The sequence below is a fragment of the Peromyscus californicus genome, unplaced genomic scaffold, assembly GCF_007827085.1.
Source record: "Peromyscus californicus insignis strain IS unplaced genomic scaffold, ASM782708v3 Scaffold_15__1_contigs__length_86483966, whole genome shotgun sequence".
NCBI classification, from domain to species: domain Eukaryota; kingdom Metazoa; phylum Chordata; class Mammalia; order Rodentia; family Cricetidae; genus Peromyscus; species Peromyscus californicus.
In genome coordinates, this window is record NW_026294447.1 from 63258687 (window position 1) to 63279133 (window position 20447).

The following is a 20447-nucleotide window of genomic DNA, read 5'->3' on the forward strand; positions in this document are numbered from 1 at the left end:
ACTGTTAGTGTCACTGCAAGAGTTTCCAGAGAAGCATCAACTTCAGATGAGGACATTTACCTTTTCTTTTTAAAGCTGCTTCAAGTTGATGATCCATTAACACGGAGGCCCCGGTCAACACTGCTTCTCTGAATAACACTTCTCTAGCTCACGCATGAAAAACCAGGCTCTTCCAGGCAGCAGCAACAGAGAGTGCCAGAGGAGTAACTCTGAGAGCCTTTGTAGGGAACAAAAGCACCAACAACTCACAAACTGAAAATCATAGAACTCAGTTGTCTATGGGAAGGGCAGAAGAGGGATGGAATCAGAACTGGTTCTGACACCAGCTGGGATGTGCACACTGGTGGCTAAGAATTTTGTAGGCTGAGGACACAAATATGACTAAATAATGAATACCATTATTTGGGACTTTGGGTCCAAACTATTATTTAAGGTTTACTTACTTATTTAAAGATTTTTTTCTTTTTATCTGCTGCCCACTGTTCCCCGTCCCTCCCCTTCTCCCTCTCCCACTGCACCTCTCCCCATCCCACCCCTCCACTCACTCCTCCTAGTGGGTATAGTCTCCCTTGGGTATTCAACAGAGGCTGGCTTACCAAGTTGGAGCAGGCCCAAGCCCCTCCCCCTTAATCAAGGCTTAGTAAGGCATGGTACAATAGAGATTGGGCTCTAAAAAAGCCAGTTCATACACTTGAGATGAGTCCTGGTCCAATTGCCAGGGAACCCATAAATACTTCAAGTCACAAAACTGTCACCCTCATTCAGAGGGCCTACTGTGGTCCCATGCAGGCTCCCCAGCTGTCAGTTCAGCATCCGTGGGCTCCCACTAGCTTGGTTCTGCTGTCTCTGTGGTTTTTTCCATCATGATCTTGAATCCCCTTGCTCCTATAATCCCTCCTCCCTCTCTTCACCTCATCTCCAAGAGCTTGACCAAATGCTTGGCTGTGGGTCTCTGCCTCTGCTTCCATCAGTTAATGGATGTAGGTTCTTTGATGACAATTAGAGTAGTCACTGATCTGAGTACAGGAGAAAGGTAGCTCAAGCACCCTCTCCACCACTGCTGTGAGTCTTAGCTGGGGACATCCTTGTGGGTTCCTGGGGATTTCCTTAGCAGCAGATTTCTCCCTAAGCCCACAATGGCACACTCTGTCAAGATCACTCTTTCTTTGTTGTCCTTCTCTTCCCCACACTCTACCATCTAACCCTCAAGTTCCTACCCACCCATCTCCTCCTCTTGATTCCCCCTCCCAGGTTACCCACGAGAACTTAACCTTTTACCCTTCTTGGGGTGATCCATGTGTGTCCCTTTCAGAGTCCTCCTCTTTACCTAGCTTCTCTGGGACTGTGGGTTGTGGCCTGTTTATCCTTTGCTTTGCCTCAAATACTCACTTATGAGTGATTATATACCGTGTTTGTCTTTCTGGGTCTGGGTTACCTCATTGAGGATAATTTTTTCTATTTCCATCCATTTGCTTACAAATTTCATGATGACATTGTTTTTTTACCACTGCATAATACTCTATTGTGTAAATGTACCACATTTTCTTTATCCATTCTTCAATTGAGGGTCATCTAGTCTGGAGAGATGGCTCATAGGTTAAGAGCACTAACTACTCTTCCGAAGGTCCTGAGTTCACTTCCCAGCAACCACATGGTGACTCACAACCACCTAGAATGAGATCTGGTACCCTCTTCTGGCCTGCAGGCATACATGCAGGCAGAACACTATAAAAATATGCATATTTAAAAAAAATCAAAACCACTCTGAGATACCATCTTACACCTGTCAGAAGGGCTAAGATCAAAAACACTGATGACAACTTACGTTGGAGTAGATTGGGAGAAAGGGGAACACTCCTCTACTACTGTTGGGGGTGTAATCTTGTCAGCCACTCTGGAAATCAATATGGCAGTATCTCAGAAAACTGGGAATCAACATACCTCAAGATGCAGCAATACCAATCTTGGTCATATCTTCAAAATATGCTCTACCATACCACAAGGACATTTGCTCAACTATGTTCATAGAAGCACTATTCACAATAGCAAACTAATTTTTACCAAGATAAAAATATTTGAAATTAGTTCTTTTCACAAATGATAACCATGTATACTCTTTTAAGTTCTCTTGGTTTAGAAGAAGGAAATAACGAATATTTCAGTTTCAAATCTACTTTTGGAAAATGATAATATTTCTTGGAAGCTGCAGTTTTTCCATCACATGTTCAGAAACAAAAAGGGTAAATTACAAATCACTCAAAAATTCACTAGCATTCTCAGTGGACTTATAATTAACCAGTGTCATAATTTAAGACTCATATTTAAATATCAGTTGATACATATATACATACATTAAATATAAAAAATTGGTGCCATTCTGTCTGATAATCAGAAACAATTGGATAGCTTAGAGAGTGTGTGGGAAAAAACAATTTGTTATAATGTTTGCACACATAGAAGGTTGAACAGACTATGACAGCTGACAGGGGCCTCTGGAGGATATCCTTGGCTTGAAGAGGAAACCACAGGTTCTGCCGCTAAAACTCATGCTCATTCAGCAGAGTCCAGAACTTCCTGACTTCTGAAGTGAACCTCACTGGTGGTCCTCAGGAGTCTCTGCTGGTCCTTGGTGCCCCCTATTGGTACTGGAGGTCTCCATAGGGAGGTTTTTGTGCAGGCTCACACTAGAGTTCCCTCACTGTGTCTCTGGCACAGTAATAAGTGGCTGTGTCCTCAGATTGCAGATTGTTCAGTTTTAAGAAAACTTGGCTCTTGGAGGTGTCCCTGCTGATGGTGATCCGGGATTTGAGAGCTGAACTATAATCTGTACTTCCACCCCACCATATTGCTCCCACCCACTCCAGACCCTTTCCTGGAGGCTGGCGGACCCAGTATATATCATAGTCAGTTAATGAGAACCCAGAGACAGTGCAGGTGAGAGACAGGGTCTGTGAGGGCTGCACCAGGCCTGGTCCTGACTCCTTCAGCTGCACCTGGGACAGGGCACCTGGGGACAACAACATCACCATCAGTCATACATCCCATAGATGACATGCCTGTTCCCCTCTCCTGAAACCCTGACACACTTACAGCTTGGAAAGGTCACCAGGCAGAGGAGCAGCACCAGGACAGCCATGCTCTGCTGGAGGCTCCAGTGAGAAGGAGATGGGGCTTCTCAGCTGGGCCTGGGCTTTCAGCCTGAGCCTGAGGGCTGCTTTGCATTGGGGGAGGTTCCTGAGAGGATAAAAGAGAGCACAGGGCAAGGCTTCCACTCTTCCCTTAGGTGACTGAGATTTGTGATTTCTTAGTGGAAATGGAAATGTATACTCAGGGACATTTTTCTGGTTCTGTGTGGGTTTCTAATCTCTAATAAACAAGAAATATTATGAGTCACACAGTGCAGACCTGCCAGGGGAAACCTGGGAATGTTTACAGTGAGTCCACACTGATGCAGTGAGGGCAGAACAGGCTACCACATCCTCAATGCATTTGTGTATCTCTAAAAATTCTAGAACTATTTTTAGAATGGAATTAGGATTTCTTATTGATCAGAAATCATGCTTAAGGAACAATTTAAAATTTATTCCTTTGGTATCAGTGAAGTCTTCCTATTCTTATTACTCATCTAGTAGATAACTTGTGTGGAAGCAGTTCATTAACTTTTGGTACATGTGATTACATGTGTTTATCTTAGAGGAAACCCCAGAAACTGATGTGGATCCCATCTTACTGCGCTCACACTATTCACCTTCATACTTCAGGACACCATACCTGGGCACTTGTCCTTCTACTTCTTTATTTATGCCAGTCTATTTTCCCTTTGTGTTTTTATATCTCTCTCTGTCTCTGTCTACAGCTTGTAGCACATTAAGACCACAGTTCCTAAATATGATTATTGTGTTGGTGAGGGATGGGAAGGTCAGCTGTTCATTACACCTCATGAAAAGAAGTAGCATGCATCCAGGCTTGAGGGTTAAGTTATCTGAAGTAATAAGGAGACAGAGACTGCTAAGTGATGACAAGAAGTGGAGAGGATGACATGCTTCAACAATGGGAACTGTTTTCCCTGTGGTGAGGATCACCATAGACAACAAGGGATTGCGGGGCTTTCTCCATGCCTTGGTAATGTAAGTCACCAGGGAAGGGAAGTGAGGAGCTGGATCCAAGGTGCCCAATATCATCCCAGAGATCATCACCATTTCTCTGTGTTAGCACCCCACACTATATTTCCCCCATTTCGTTGTGCATAATCTTTGTACTGTGCTTGGCAGTGCTGGAGACAGGTCTTCACATTGTGGAGACAATTATCCTTGGCACGTACTGATAGGAAGCCACCACCTGGGGTGCTGTGTCCCCTTTTCCTGATGCTCTGAGGTTAGAAAAATATTTTTCAGACATCTACTCAGTATGTCTTATTTTGGTTTTGTCTGATAGTCTCATTTTGGTTATAAAAATTGGGGAAAGAGTATTACAGAAATAAATGCATATTTCTCATACTATATTTGGGAACTTGGTATAAGTCCACTATTTAAGTATTTTTGTCTTTGGTAACTTCAGAAATAGTTTGTATTCATGTTCTGAACTCTCTTGCTCTCTGGGATTCTGTGTTCTGTGTTTCCCCTCTGTGCATGTGTGTGGATCCAAGCACTGAACATAGGAAACCTACCAGTGACCACTCACTAAATAATGACTCTACCCCATGTCCAGAACAATACATTTCCAAATGCTCCTGTATAAGAGGTAGGGCCTAGAAATCATCATCCCTATCTACATTAGGGTCCTGGATGCCCAGGCCCTAGTTAGGTTTATACAGATAACAACATCCATGATGAGTTCATGACCATGACAGCCATTTCATGTCCAGAAGACAGCATTTCACAGAGCTTTTCTCCAAGCTCGACCTCCTATATGCTCTCCATAGCCTTTTCCTCAGTGTTATCTGAACATTGGAGGAACTTGAATGAAACTGGAAATTATATATCAAACAACATAATGAAGATTGGGAAGGACAAACAGTGCCATATAGAGAATCTAGATTGTGTGTCTATGTTTGGTGTTCTGGCTTCTGTTTTGTACACTTTGGAACCTACAAAACAGAAAATCTAATATATCTAAGTGACCCCGTTATGCTGAATGTCTAAATTATGGAAAATGAAGACAGTCATGTGCTACCCGATATGAAGATGGAGAAAGAGAAGGGGGATCTTTAAAGGGGTCATAGGGAGAATTTCAGGATGCAAAAAAGTGAGAGTTTGCTGCACATATGAAAATGTGTCTATAGCAAACACTGAGTGGTAGACAGACAGTAACAAAGGATGTGTCATGTGCAAACCTCCTATGGCCTGAGGACAGCATCTCTTAAAAAAGTCCCAAGTGTCCCTGTCACAAAGAAGGACTGCTGTTCATCTCTCCAGGCAGGTTAACCTGATTCCTAAACTGCTTCAGTCATGAAACCCAGCTGAGTCTCTGTCCTCTGTCTCAGGAAGTGATGGCAAGAAGCACAAAGGTATATAAGACATGAGGACTGAGAAGTTTAACTTCTTGAGCTTTTAGCTTTTAGCAGCAGATCAGTTGAGATTCATTCAGATGAGGACTCAGAGGCTTCCAGTTTGAGGAAACAAGGTCAGCTGTGAAGTTAGAATGGCCACGTTGGATGTGGCTTGTTCTGTTTCTCTGATCTTTCAGCATTCACCCCAATACCTGGCTTTGGGTTTGTTTTTATTCACAAGACCTTTTAAGATTGATGCCACAATATATAGTTTGCTTTCATTTTGGCAAAGTTAGCCACTGGGCAAGAAACTGCCCTTGCCTCTACTGCTGACAGCATGTTGTTAAAATTGGAGAAGAAGGACACACAAGAAGTTGACTGCTGACCTTTGTTATGACAAGGTAGGACATTCTTCAAAATGTCCTGCTTCCACTTAAAAGTCTGTCATATATTCTTGGCCTGTAGGCCAAAGATGGGTGCTCCAGTGTTACAGAAGCTTGGAGTGACTGACTAGGCAGCCAGATGTCTCTGTCTTTTTTTTTTTTTGGTTTTTTGAGACAGGGTTTCTCTGTAGTTTTGCGCCTTTCCTAGAACTCACTTTGTAGACCAGGCTGGCCTCAAACTCACAGAGATCCTCCTGCCTCTGCCTCCGGAGTGCTGGGTTTAAAGGCGTGCGCCACCACCACCCGGCTGTCTCTGTCTTTTTATAGTTTCAGAAGTTGTTTACTCTGCAATTCCTGTTTATCAGTTAATATTATGTCCTTCTTGAGTCTCTTGATGGGTTTGAAGACTAGATACTTATAGTTACAGTTTTCCTTAATTGTGATAGAAAGTAAATTAGGTACAAAACTTCGGAATCACTAAGAGAGGATAAATAATGGAGTATATTATCAGAATTTGCCAAATACAAATGGACTAGCCATTGTGAATATAATTCTTACTTGATAATTGTTCTTATTGTATATGGGTTCATTTTGTTAAAGTTAATACCTTACCTTTTTAATTTAGACAATACTTGATAATGGTTCTTATTGTATAGAGTTTTGCTATGTGAGAGTTAATAATCTTTGCTTTTTAATTAGACAAAAAGTGAGAAATGTTGTGGAAGATTAGTTTGCAGTGTCACTCCAAGACTGCCAATAAAATTAAACCTTGACGTGGAGAGGATGGAGTCCACCTTTAGCTAGGCAGAATAAACCATAGGGTGTTTGGCTGATGCAGAGGAAGACAGAGAGACACAGGAAGGAATAGGGAGGGGCTGAGAAAGATTTGAAGGATTTTTTTCAATCGGGAAGGGTGGAGGAAAAGGTCAGTTGATTGTTTCTCTGAGGCTATGTGGATCTATCAGCTTTATACCCTAATATCATAGTCCCAAGTTTCTTATATTTTTCGAATAATAAATGTAACTGCTGTAAATAACAATGATATTTTTCTTCAGGAGAATGTCAGAGGCATGGGAGCATCATTTTATGTAAATCTTCTCTAGAAATTGAAGGTCACAGGCATTCTTGTGTCCTTATGATATTATTTGGTACTTCAAAGTGCTTTCTTGAGAAATGTCGACATCCAATATTCCCATTCCATGTCACAAATTAATTATATCCTCACATATTCATCTAATACTGTATTGAGCTATTTTCAGATGACATAGAATCCTATGGTATAACTGGAGGAGCACATGACCTGAGAGTGTGGCCACATCAGGAGCCTTCTTACTCATTAGACCCATGCATCTGTCCTTGGATGTACATCATTGGGTGTACAGAAGACCCCAAAGAGAAAGGAACATATATAATATGATTCATCACTTATGGATTGGTAATTCAGCAACACAAACTCTTGGGCTGTTCACTTAGGTCAAGTATACATACGTCATGGACTCTGTGACATGAAACAATGTTGATGATCACCTGTCTACAAATAGGACAATGTGTAAAGAGAGACTGAGGGGCTTGATATGAACACTAGGAAGCATCAGTGAGGTAAACATTTGTTACACACACACACACACACACACACACACACACACACACACACACACACATTTTGGTATTTCTTTCACCAACAATTGAGCTCAGGGGCAAGACAAAAGATGGGTTCTGTGATTAGACCCTGTGCCTTGTAGACAACTCAGCCTCATTATTTGACTTCTTTTGGAAACATGGAGATTTAGTAATAATTGACTCCTCTCTTCATTTACTTTAGAGTAGCAATATTCCATTCTCAGCTCCCTCATTCTCTTTCCTCTAAGGATCCATATCTACTTTATGATTGTACAGAAAATCAAGAACTTTGGTTCTTGGCACTCAGAGGACATCTATGAATACATATTCTTGAAAAAATTAAACAAAGTCTTTTGGAAATGAGAAGCAATCACCACAATGGCTAGTCTCGCACATCAGCCTGGCTGGACCACATTTACAGTTACCAAGCCATTCACTAGTGCAGTTGTGTCTGTGAAGATTGTGTGGCCATGATATTAAAGTCTCAGTTTCCTGTTAGTCAGAAACAGTCTCACACAACTCTATGTACCTGATAATGGAAGGGCAGTACAGATCAGATGAAATTACTTTTTAGAAGCAGCCTTGGTTCCTGCCCCATTCCCGACATTTTCCCGGAGCTTACAGGACCCCAGAGCATCCCAGCGTCAGTTACAACATCATCACAGGTGAAACATGTTCAAGACAATCTGTGCATGCTTGGATCAGTTCTAAGGAGTCATCACACTTTTTCTGAATAGTATCATTCCCTGTTCTGTAACTGGAAGAATCTGTCCCACCTGCAGCTACCTGAATAACCAGTCAAAAGCTTAATATTAATTACAAATTGTTTGGTCTATGTCTCAGATTCTTGCTAGCTAGCTCTTATATCTTAAATTAACCCACAATTACTAATCTGTGTATCACCATGTGTCTCATGGCTTTACCTGAGTTTATTACATCTTGATCTTCCCGGCAGCTCTCAGCACCTCCCTCACTCCACCTTACTTCTCCCTGTGTCTTTGGATTTCCCACCTGGCTCTAACCTGTCTTGCCATAGGACAGAGCAGCTTCTTTACTAACCAATGGTAGCAACACATATTCACAGCATACAGACAGACCATCCCACAGCACTTCCCATTTTCTGTCTAATAAAAAGGAAGGTTTTCATTTTAACATAGTAAAATTGCATATAGCAAAACAGTTATCAAACAAGAATTATAGTTACAATATCTAGCCTTTTTGTATTTGGCTATAATTAAAGAAAATACTCTATCATATGTCCTATTTTTGTGAGTCTAAAGATTTATATCTAACTTATATTTTATCATAAGTAAGTAAAACAATAATTATAACTATCTAGTCTTCAACTCCATCAAAGATCCAAGAAGAAAATAACATTATCAGAGTAAACAGGAAAAATATTGTAAGTAACTACCAAAATTCTAGAAATGGCATAGACATCTGGCTGTCTAGACAGTCAGCCAAAGATCCTCTGCAACATTGGAGCAACCACATTCAGCCGACTTGTCCAGAGTCTATGTCAGACTTTTTAGTGAAGCAGGAAATTTGAAGGATTGTTAGATCTATTTTGACAAAGTTCATCAGTCAGAATGTCCTGCAGAATGTCTGGATGTTTCTTCTATGAAGTAGGAACTTGGAAGACCAACTCATCTTGATTGGCAAAGTTCTGTAGTCACTTTTCTATGCGTCCTGCATGTCCAGTTTATACAACATACTGTCAAGCAATCCAGGCAAGAGCACTTTTTTTTTTGCCCAGTTGCTAACTTTTGCCACAAAGAAAGAAAACTTCATAAGGATTTTCTTCAATGCACATCATATTCTGTGAAGTAGATTGGTTTTGTCAGAAGCAGATGTGACTCAAGGTCCAGTAAAGGCTAAGTTCTTAAAACATTTTAAATGCCATATTCTGTAGGTCTTTGAGGTGTTTGAAGATTACCTACCTAATTGAAATATATCTTTGTATACCTAGAAATCTTAGTTAATATGACTATAAGTTTGATTATAGTAGATGACTAACAATCTGTATTTCTTAATGAAATTACAATTTTAAGTGAGTTGCATAAACATAATACCTTAAACAAGACTAGAAATATACATACAGTATAACAAAGTTAACCTTCAATTTATCAATAAACCAAAATCCACACCAATGTAAAGTATTTTGAGATTAACTGTTGTCCCCTGGATCAAAGTAGACACAATAATCCATCTGCATCAATTATTCCTATATTATATCCCCTTTTTATTCTTTAGAAAGAGGTTGCATTTATAATCAACTCCCTTTAAATAAAAACATTCATAAACAATATTTTGGGAATTTTGGCATAGCTTTTCACACTACTTCCTGGTGATTGGGGGCTTTGACTTATGGGGATCCTGAGAAATTTTAGAATTATGTTTAATTCTTGGCTGTAGTAGTCTGTCAGTTTCCATCTTCTCATCCAGTAGCCTTGAAGTTGCATGTTGGATCATTTGGGCCATCACTTCCATTGAAGACCTCTTTGTGGGGGTCTTCCTTGATGGAACCATATTAACCTGGAAGGAATTCATAGCTTCTCATCTTCTGTGGAAACAAAAGCAGAACCCCCTTTTCCAAAGCAACATATCTTCTGACTTAAACCTTGGAATCAAGATATTTCTAAAAGATATATGTTGGTTCAACCTAGCAGACTTTACACTCAAGGATCTCAAAGCATTTAAAAACCCCAAAGACAACACAATAAAAACAGCATCCTGTGTAGTTTCCATTTTACATGGCTTATTATATTTTTATTACTCTATTTCTCTTTTAAGGACTTTCTCTATCCTTTTTCTTTTTTCTCCCAAGCCTACATATGTTTTTAAATATAGTGTAACCTATTTGGAGTTTTTTCTTTCCATGAAGCTGTCTTTATTGTGCATCTTTAATCCTTTTCTCACCAGAGGAGTTTTTATATTGCTAAGCTGCATGGCTAGGAACAAAGCATGGTTTTGGCTGCTGACTCCACACCATTTGACTTTTCAACATGGTGCAGGTAACAATGAGTTGCCCTTACCTCCTCAGTACTGGGAAATAGTATTAAGAAGTATGCAGCTGTGTTTTTTTTTAAGCTTGAGACTGTGATTTCAAGCCCAAAGGCAGCAGCTGGGAGAATCCTCTGTACCACAGCCTGTAGAAGAGAATGTGGAAATCTGCCCTGTCACTTAGCTCATGGCATCTGGTGGCTAGCTCCATCTCATGAGCAGTTGTGGGGAGACATGTCTCTGCACTGCTGATGACATCAGACTATGAGACTAGGAATCCCAGTGTGGCTCTGTTTCTGTGTGTTTAGAATCTTTCTAAAACTTTTTCAGGTCTATGTGGATCAATGCCTGATGGTGGATGGCAAATGAAGCCAGAAGAATCTCTCCCACCACTGGTACCCAAATAACCTGTCAGAGGTTTAATATTAATTACAAACTGTTTTGTCTAATGTTCAGGCTTCTTGCTAGCTAACTCCTACATCTTAAATTAATCCATAATTACTAATCTGTGTATCACCATGTGTCTCATGGCTTTACCTGAGTTTATTACATCTTGTTCCTCCTGGCAGCTCTCAGTGTCTCCCTCACTCTACCTTCCTTCTCCCTGTATCTTTGTTTGATTTCCCACCTGGCTATAACCTGTCTTGCCATTGGCCAATGGTAGCTTCTTTTTTAACCAATGGTAGCAACACATATTCACAGCATGCAGAAAGACCATACCACAGCACAGTTCTTTCATAGTGATATCACCCATAGGATCCCAACATGCCAGTGAGAAATCATCAGCTTCTCCCACATTCCTGTAGGATCTAAATTTGAGTATTTCAGAGCTTCAGATAAAGAACCTGCCTCAGATTTTGCAACAGAGACTACACATCATGCTTGCTAGGGAGGTGGCATAAATAAGCCATTCTGGAAGAAAGAAAATGGATGAGCATGTTAATAGAAAATTCCTTAGGCACATTAAATTCAAGGAAATTATATGAGTAAAAACAAAACATAAATATTAATAAGAAATCAAAAGACATGTTACCTGTTGAGTGGATCATGAGCGTCATTCAGCTAACTGATCAGGCGTATTACTGGCTGCATTGTCCTCACAGTCTGAATGATGGGGCTTCACACACATTTTTATCAACAGTTCCAAGCCTGTGTCTGATGTGCACATATTTTTTGAGGACAAAGGTGAGAGTGAACATCATCAGGGTTCTTGGGTCTCTGATCTGCCTTATTTCCTTGTTGGCTCTAACTTTAATCCTACACAGTGTTTTCATGATGATAAATATTAAGACTCTTTTCCTAAGTTTAGGGATCCAAAATTTCTAGTCCTTTTGGGTTTTTCAGGACCTGATCCAGGTCCCCATACAGAATCACTTCCTCTCTATTTGATGTTTTGCATTTGTTCAGATCAGAGCATATCAAATATTATAAAAAAATACACATAAAAATGCTGTCGAGTGGTTCAAGTTCACGAAACACAAGAATCCTTGGGTACGATCAATACTCCTAGTTCTTCACAGCTACAAATAGCTGGATGTGGCAGACAACAAGAAGTCCCACCTCTGGAATGTGGAGACAGTGTTATCAATGTGGAACACTGGGCAACCAGTCTGACTGGTTAGTGATATCCAGACCTAGTGATAGATTTTTGTCTCAAAAATACGGTGTAACTTGGTAGAGAAAAACATCTCATGTCAACATCAGCAGAAATACACACATACACACGAACATACACAGAGGAAAAGGGGGCAGGGAGAGAGGGAGTGACAGAGAGAGAGAGAGAGGTAGAGATGGAGGGAGGGAGGAATGTACATAGAGAAACATAATAAAAAACTAAAACTACATAATAATGGAAAAAGAAACTTGAATAAACATTTGGACACTTCAAGGATTACTACACACTACACCTATAAAGAGAATCCTTGAGTGTGATATGGAGAAGCAGAAAAGAAACAAGAGGCCAGCTCTTTATGCCTCTCTGAACAGGCTCATCCAAGACCCACACATCTCTGTCCTGTCAGCGCCCCCTGCTGGTCCTGAGCACCCTGCAGGGGGGTTTGTGTCTGAGTCCACAGTAAATTTGGATCACTGTGCTTCTGGCACAATAATACATGGCTGTGTCTTCAGATTTCAGACTGCTCATTTCCAGGTACAGGGTGTTCTTGGCATTGTCTCTGGAGATGGTGAATCGGCCGTTTACGGCATTGGCATAGTAGATGGTACCACTACCACTACTAATGTATGCGACCCACTCCAGTCCCTTCCCTGGAGCCTGGCAGACCCAGTTCATTCTATAGTTACTGAAGGTGAATCCAGAGGCTGCACAGGAGAGTTTCAGGGACTTTCCAGGCTGTACTAAGCCTCCCCCAGACTCCACCAGCTGCACCTCACCCTGGACACCTGAAAACAGAGAATTCTGGTTAGAAAACTATCACAGAAGCCAAATTTTCTCTTTCTTTGTCCACACAACACACGGCATCTTCTCTCTACTAATTACCTTTTAAAATGAAGACAAGGAAAAATGAACTGAGCCTCAAGTCCATGGTGAGTGTTCTGTGTTCAGTGCTAATCACTGAGTGGGAGGACTTGGAATCCAGGGCTTGGCTCCTCTGCCTGAGCTGCAGGGTCAGGGTAGGACTGGTTTTCATGAGCCCAGAGAAGCCTTATTTGCATATTGTCCAGCTATAGCAACCGCTGGGTGGACCCGGGGAGGAATGCAGTGCTCAGAGCAGATATAAGTCATCAAAGACATTGATGACAGATGTAGAAATAGTTTTGTTGTTCTGTACGGAACCTTTCTTTAGTTATATCTTATGCAAGTGCTCAGAACATGCTGTATTTCCACACTGTCATGTTTTCTTGGTGAAATTAACAACACCACACACAGCTGTGTGTCTATCTAGGTGCTCAGTCTTTCCCACTGTCTGAGCTGGACATGGATTCTCCAATACTTGGATCTTGGACAGGGTCACACCTCCCTGGAGAGGTTGTCAGAACTCCTTGCTTGTGACAGGAACACTTTGGAATTTTCTGAATTTCACATATTTATGTGACAATGCTGTCATATGGACATAAGAGGACTATAGATGAGACATTCCTTATCACTGCCTCTCTACTGCCTTGTGGTTGCTATGGAGACATTCCTATCTGCAGCAAACTCACTTGATCTGCACCCTGAAATTCTCTCTGTGATTCCTTTAAACTCCCAGTTTCCATTATCTTCTTCCATCTTTACACCAGGAAACACATGATTGTCTCATGTTGGGTTAGGGAAGTTTTCATCCCCCAATTAATATAATTAGCATACCTGGCGCTTTTAATTAATGTTTAGAATGACGTTCTTATTTAACCAGTTCTCTTGTTTCCTTCCTACTCATTCTCATTCTATCACCACACCCCACATTTGTTTCACAGTCCAGCACTACCCTGGGCAAGTTCCCAGTGCCCCTCACTTAAGATGGCTTCCCTTCCTAGGGCTCCTGTTCTAGTTCCAAAACCTACACAACAGAAGCCAGATCACCTGACACACACAATCTATGTTCTGTATATGACAGAAACAAGCATTGTTTGTCTTTCCCAACCTTGTTATATTGTTTGGCACATTGATTTCCAGTTCCATTCGTGTTCTTCCAAGTCTCAGAAAACACTGAAGAAGAGGAGGCAGAAGCAATGTAAGAGATGGAGCATGAGGAAGAGTGCTGTGAAATTCTGTCTACTGGACATGACATGGTTCTCACATTCATGAACTCATCATGGCTGTTGTTTTTCCATGTAAGCTGATTCTAGAACAAAACCCTATTGTAGATTAATTGCAAATCTTACCTTTTACTGAGGGGCTGTGGTATGTACATAGTGACTAGAGAGCCTCCATTACATGCATAAACCTTCCCAGGATTAATGACTTTCCACACATCTTATGACAAGCTAGACAACGTGGTCAGTGTTCAGTCTGATGTGCACACCTTGTGTGAGGTCTATTGTGAGTGTGAAGCTCATCCATAACTCATGGTTCACTGACTATGCCTGACCTTCCTGTTTTACTTGAATCCTATACTGTTTCAACTATGAAACCCAACTGAGGCTCTGCCTTGAGTCTAGGGGAGCCCACTTTTTAAGAGTCCCTAAATTTTTTCAGAATCTGATCCTGGTGCCCACAGTAGAGTTAGTTTTTCCATGTAGTTCCCATCTTGTTTGGGTCAGAGTACATCCTACATTGAACATATGCATCACAGTTGAAAATACTGTTTTATACTTGAACAATTTAAATATGACTATACACCATTCTTGTGGAGAGATTTTCTGAGAAACTTTCCTGTGAAGTGGAGAGGCAGCCCAGATGTCAGGAGTCCAGCCCTTCATGCCCCTCTACTCTTGCTTAGGGGAATTCTCACGTCTCTTCTTTCTCACTGACCCCTTATGGCCATAAGTACATCCTGCTCCTGTGTAGGCTCAAACTAATATGTCCTCAGTGTGTACTGTTGTTATAGTAATACAGAATTGTGTCATCAACTTTCAGACTGTCCGTTATGAGCTACAGAGTGTTCTTGGAATTGTCTGTGGGTATGGTCAGTTGGTCTTTGACAGAGTTTACATATTGTTTTCTGAACCCCAGTCTTACAAATGTGAGATCCACCTCAGACCCAGTGCATGTAGTAATCACTGAATGTAAATCCAGATGGTACAGAGGGAATTTGCTGTTGGATGTTCTCTAGGCTGTGAATATGTTGCTCTGAATGGTGGGATCCTTGTATGTGTGCTTGCCCTACAATATAGAGGGAATGAGGCGTCTCCAAGCCATACATTATGCTATTGCTGCTGCTGCTGCATGGTGGACATCATTTTTGCTAGTTAGAGAGAGAGAGAGAGAGAGAGAGAGAGAGAGAGATTGAGGTGTTTCTAGGCTATCTGCTGCTAGATGGAAGCATAGACACATTACTTACCAAAGTCTGTAGGACCATGATTCCCAGAGCTGGAGGTAAACATACCACCACCATGTTGGGAAGCTGAGGTGGGCGGAGCATGCTTCAGTTCAAAGCAATAGCTTCACAATAAGACTGATTCAGATGAGATAAGCCTCTAAATGGTTTACAATATATGTAAAAATGTACATAGGCTTGAAAGAGAGAAAAAATATATGCAGTTATATAAAAAATAGATAGTTTAAAAAATAAAGTCTTTAAAGAGAAAGTAAAAGTAATATGAAAAATAAGCCACATAAAGATGGATATCACACAGAGAATCTAGATTGTGTTGTCTTTGATATTTTTAACTGCAGAGAGATATTTGATTATAAAGGCAGATGAGTTAAATCAATATATATATTTTAAAGGTACCTTGACTTCAAAATGTGGATCTACAGATATGTTGCTTTGGAAAGGAGGCTCTGCTTTTGTTTCCACAGAAAGCAAGAGGCTATGGATTTGCTCCAGATTAAGATGCATCAGGTTTGACCAGCCAAGACCCCCTAAAAGGTCTCCAATGGCCCAGATGATCCAACATCCAGAACGGTTTCAAGGCAACTGGTTCAGACAATACAGCCTCATAGACTACCCCATAAGCCTAAAATTTTCTTTGTGTCTCCATAAAATACAGGACCCTCATCCAGCAGGAAGTAGTATGAAAAACTACACCCAATTTTCCAAATATACCAAGCTGGCTTTGGAGGTGGAATTGGCTCACCCCTTCTTTAAACACAACCATATTGCTAAAAGAAAATGTTGAGAGATTCTTCTATCCCATATCAGAAGAGCCCTCTGGTGTGGGACAGAGCAAAACCAGTATTTTTATTTAAAAACAGGTCAATTATGACTATAATCTCTTTCTAAAAAGAAAAGGGAATAGTTTAGATATGATAGGATGAAAGGGTAGATTATTGAACCTACTTTTAAAGAACAACTTGTTTAAAATGTTTTACATTGGTATAGATTTTAGTTTATTGATACAAATTTAGAGTTGGTTTTGTTTATATATATATATATATATATATTCTTGTTTAAGGTATTATGTTTATGTAACTCATTTAAATTGTAATAGATAATTAAGAAATATAGATTAATAATTAGTCTTCTATGATAGTCAAACTTATAATCATGTTAAGTTTTCTAGGTATGCATAGATATAATTCTGTTAGGTAGGTAATCTTCAAACACTTCAAAGACCTACAGAATATGGCATTTAAAATATTTTTAAAAATTTAGACTTTCTGGACACTGAGATATGTCTTCTCCTTGTAGCACCAATTTACTTCAGAGAGGAAGATGAGCAACAAAGACATTCTATATGGAGTTTATCTTCTTCTTGACAAAAATAGCCATTTGAGCAAGAAACTGTTCCTGCTTGGACTGCTTGATTGACTGGACATGCAGGACCCATAGGAAGGTGACCACTGAACTTTGCTTGGCAAAATGATCCTTCAGGTTCCTGCTCTGCAGAGGAAAATGCCAGCCATTCTACAGGACACAGAGACAAATGACTGGGAGACTCTAGGCCTGTGGGCTGAAGATAGATGCCCCAACTTTACAAAAGAACTTTGGATGACTGTCCAGGGTGCCATCTTTCTCTGTCTACTCTCGCAAGACTCCTGAAATTTGCTTGCGTCCTTCTCCCATTTCTCAGGTAATATTATATCCTTCTGAAATCTTTGATGTAGTTGAAGACTAGATAGTTATAATTTACCTTAGTTATGATAAAAGATAAGTTAGATATGAAACCTTAGACTTACAAATTTAGCATAGATATAATATCTTCTTTAATTTGGCCAAATACAAATAGACTAGATATTACAAATAGACTAGATATTATAACTGTAATTCTTGCTTAATAATAGTTTTGTTATATGTAATTTTACTATGTGAAAGTTAAAACCTTCCTTTTTGAAAAAAGAAAAGGAAAGGGGAAGTGCTATGGGATTTTCTCTATGCTGTGAATGTGTTGTCCTGATTGGCTAATAAATAAAGTACTGATTGGCCAATAGCCAGGCAGGAAGTATAGGCAGGACAAAGAGAGAGGAGAATTCTGGGAACAGGAGGGCTGAGTCAGAGAGACACTGCCAGCCACCACAATGAGAAACAACATGTAAGGATACAGGTAAGCCATGAGCCACGTGGCAAGGTATAGATTTATAGAAATGGGTTAATTTAAGATATAAGAACAGATAGCAAGAAACCTGCCATGGCCATACAGTTTATAAGTAATATAAGTTTTTGTGTGTTTACTTGAAGGATGGGAGTGGGAGAGATTTGTCCGGACTGCCAGCAGGCCGGGACACAGGGAAACTTCAGCTACAGGGAGTTAGAAGGTCACCTCAGGCTGCAACAATCCTCCCCTAGATTCTACCAGCTGCATCTCTCACTGGACAGCTGCAAATGCCAAGGATTCTGATCAGGAAACTGTCACACATGTCCACCTTCCCTCTTACTTATGGCCATTCACACCCCCAGAATTTCTTCCTTGTCATAAATTGCCCTTTATAAGAACAACAAGGAAAATCTAGTGGACCCAATTCCATTGTGAGTGTTCTGTCTCCAGTGTTTATCAATGAATGGGCAGATCTGGGAATCCTAGGGTGCACTCCTCTTCCAGAGCTGCAGGGTCAGGACGTGGCTGGTTTCCATGAGCACAATGATGTCCTGTTTGCATATTTTCATGCCTGTGTATGTTCTCTTGACCTGGGCTCAAGGGAGCCTATGCTTAGTGCAGATCTTACAATCATGGTGGACACTGTATAAATGATGGAATTCAAGAAACCCTAACCTGTAATATCGTTGTACTCTATAAATATCCAACACTCAAGCATCTCAAGACTCATATATATCATTATGGCTCCTTACATAACAGAGCTGTGTGTTTATGATTCAGTAAGGAAGCCTGGTTCTCAGACAGGCAGGTTTGAGGTTATATGTTGTGGCAGATTGGACTGCAATGTCACTCCAAGACCGCCAATAAAGGTAAACCTTGATTCAGAGGTCAATCAAAGTAGCTGCTGCATCTGGCATCCAGTGCATGGCCTTAGATCACACCAGTGCTGCAAAGCTGACACCACTGTGGCCAGGTTCACCCCTCACCCCAGACCCTCCCAGTCCGTCATGGGCCTTTCCTGCTGCGGTCTCTTTGAGGCAGTCTCTGGTCACAGTCCACCCTCCTGGCCTTAAACACTACAGGCCACTGGGACAGAGTGAGCAGTCCACCGCCAGCTGGCTCTGTCATTCAGGTCCCCCTGTGCCCTTGCACACCTTGTGCCTAAGCCTGGCCTTGCACTGCCTGTGCCCTCTGCCCAGTTGTGCAGTGCAGTGACAGCCAGCAGTGGTCTCCTTGTACTCCCTGGGCAGCTGTCCACCACTACTCATAGCAGGTGGCCTGGGAGCCTCCTGTACTATATCCCAGCTCCAGGGGCTTTTCTACCCGTTTCCCTATGTGTGCATTTCAGGAAGTCACTGTACCTCCCTGCACAGAGGAGCATCCTGCCCTCCCTGCCCACACAGCTGAGCATCACCACAGCAGCTGGTTACCCCCTTACAGCTTCTCCTATGATGTTATCATCAGCATATACTTCTTTTTTGAGACTGTGGTCATTGGTAGGTTTCCTATGTTGCATTGTTTGGTAATTATCAAACCACTTTTTAAAGGATAAAACATGAATTAGTGTAGCTAGAGTTTTCTTGCCTGGCCCACAGTCAGGACAAATCTCTCTCACCTGCCAGTCCCACAGCCGCTCAAACCTGACCAAGTAAACACAGAGACTTATATTGGTTACAAACTGTATGGCTGTGGCAGGCTTCTTGCTAACTGTTCTTACAGCTTAAATTAATCCATTTCTATAAATCTATACCTTGCCACATGGCTCGTGGCTTACCGGCATCTTCACATGCTGTTTGTCATCGTGGCGGCTGGCAGTGTCTCTCTCTCTCAGCCTTCCACTTCCCAGCTTTATTCTCCTCCTTGTCCCGCCTACACTTCCTGCCTAGCCAATGGCCAATCAGTGTTTTATTTATTGACTAATCAACAACACATTTGCCATACAGAACATCCCACAGCAAATTAGCAAACTGATAATGATGATTAACGTTATGTTAATCTCAGCTAAATTGGTTATAACCTCATTTAATTTTTCCATTTTCATAGCATCCATTGTGGAACCATACAGAGTCTTGACTCCCTGTTCCACAATATTGCTTCCCATTCTTTTTTTTTTTTTTTTTTGGTTTTTCAAAACAGGGTTTCCCTGTGTAGTTTTCGTGCTTGTCCTGGATCTTGCTTTGTAGAGTAGGCTGGCCTGGAACTGACAGATATCTACCTGTCAGTGAAGATCTGCCTCCGGAGTGCTGGGATTAAAGGAGTGCACCATCACCACCCGGCTCCCTTCCCATTCTTAACATGGAAAAGGCTTCTTTCTTTTTTGTAACCTATTTCCCCTTTTACAATGCCCAGGTGTCTCACCTGCTGTTTTCTACAGACATATAAGGAAGTGGTCTTTCTGTTAAAAGTTCCAGGTAGCTTTGGAGTTGGAGTGTGGCTCTCCCCTTCTCTAACTCCTATCATGCTTGTTAAAAGGAAAAACCAAAGTCTCTGTCTCATTTCAGAAGAGCCAACTGGACTGGAACAGAAGAAATCCAATCTAATCTGTTGTCACTGATTTCCTTCGATTTTATTTTGACTCTTAAAACTTTTCTTAAAGTGTAACTATCCTCTCAATTTATACAATACACACACACACATCTATATCTTTATCTATCTATATATATACTTTATTTCATTATATTAATGATCTTTTAGAATATAACTAATTCTTGAATAAGCTTCTTCTAACTTCCTGTAAATGATTTCCTGCTTGAGTCTGAAGTACGCTAATATGATAAATCCACAGGAGTCTGTTTAAGGAGCATTACGGAAATTTATTGAGTTAAATTGATGACGTTTACTCATGAATACAGAATCGAAGACAGTTGAAGTCATCC

At 40.9% G+C, this 20447-nt stretch overlaps 1 gene segment (V, D, J or C); it reads right to left on the reverse strand.

Annotated features, from left to right (window-relative positions):
• Positions 1 to 12511: 12511 nt before the first annotated feature.
• On the reverse strand, positions 12512 to 13067 carry LOC128110370 (immunoglobulin heavy variable 3-48-like). The segment is given in 2 exon segments: positions 12512 to 12894; positions 12992 to 13067. Coding segments are annotated over 2 exon segments (429 nt in total).
• Positions 13068 to 20447: the final 7380 nt, after the last annotated feature.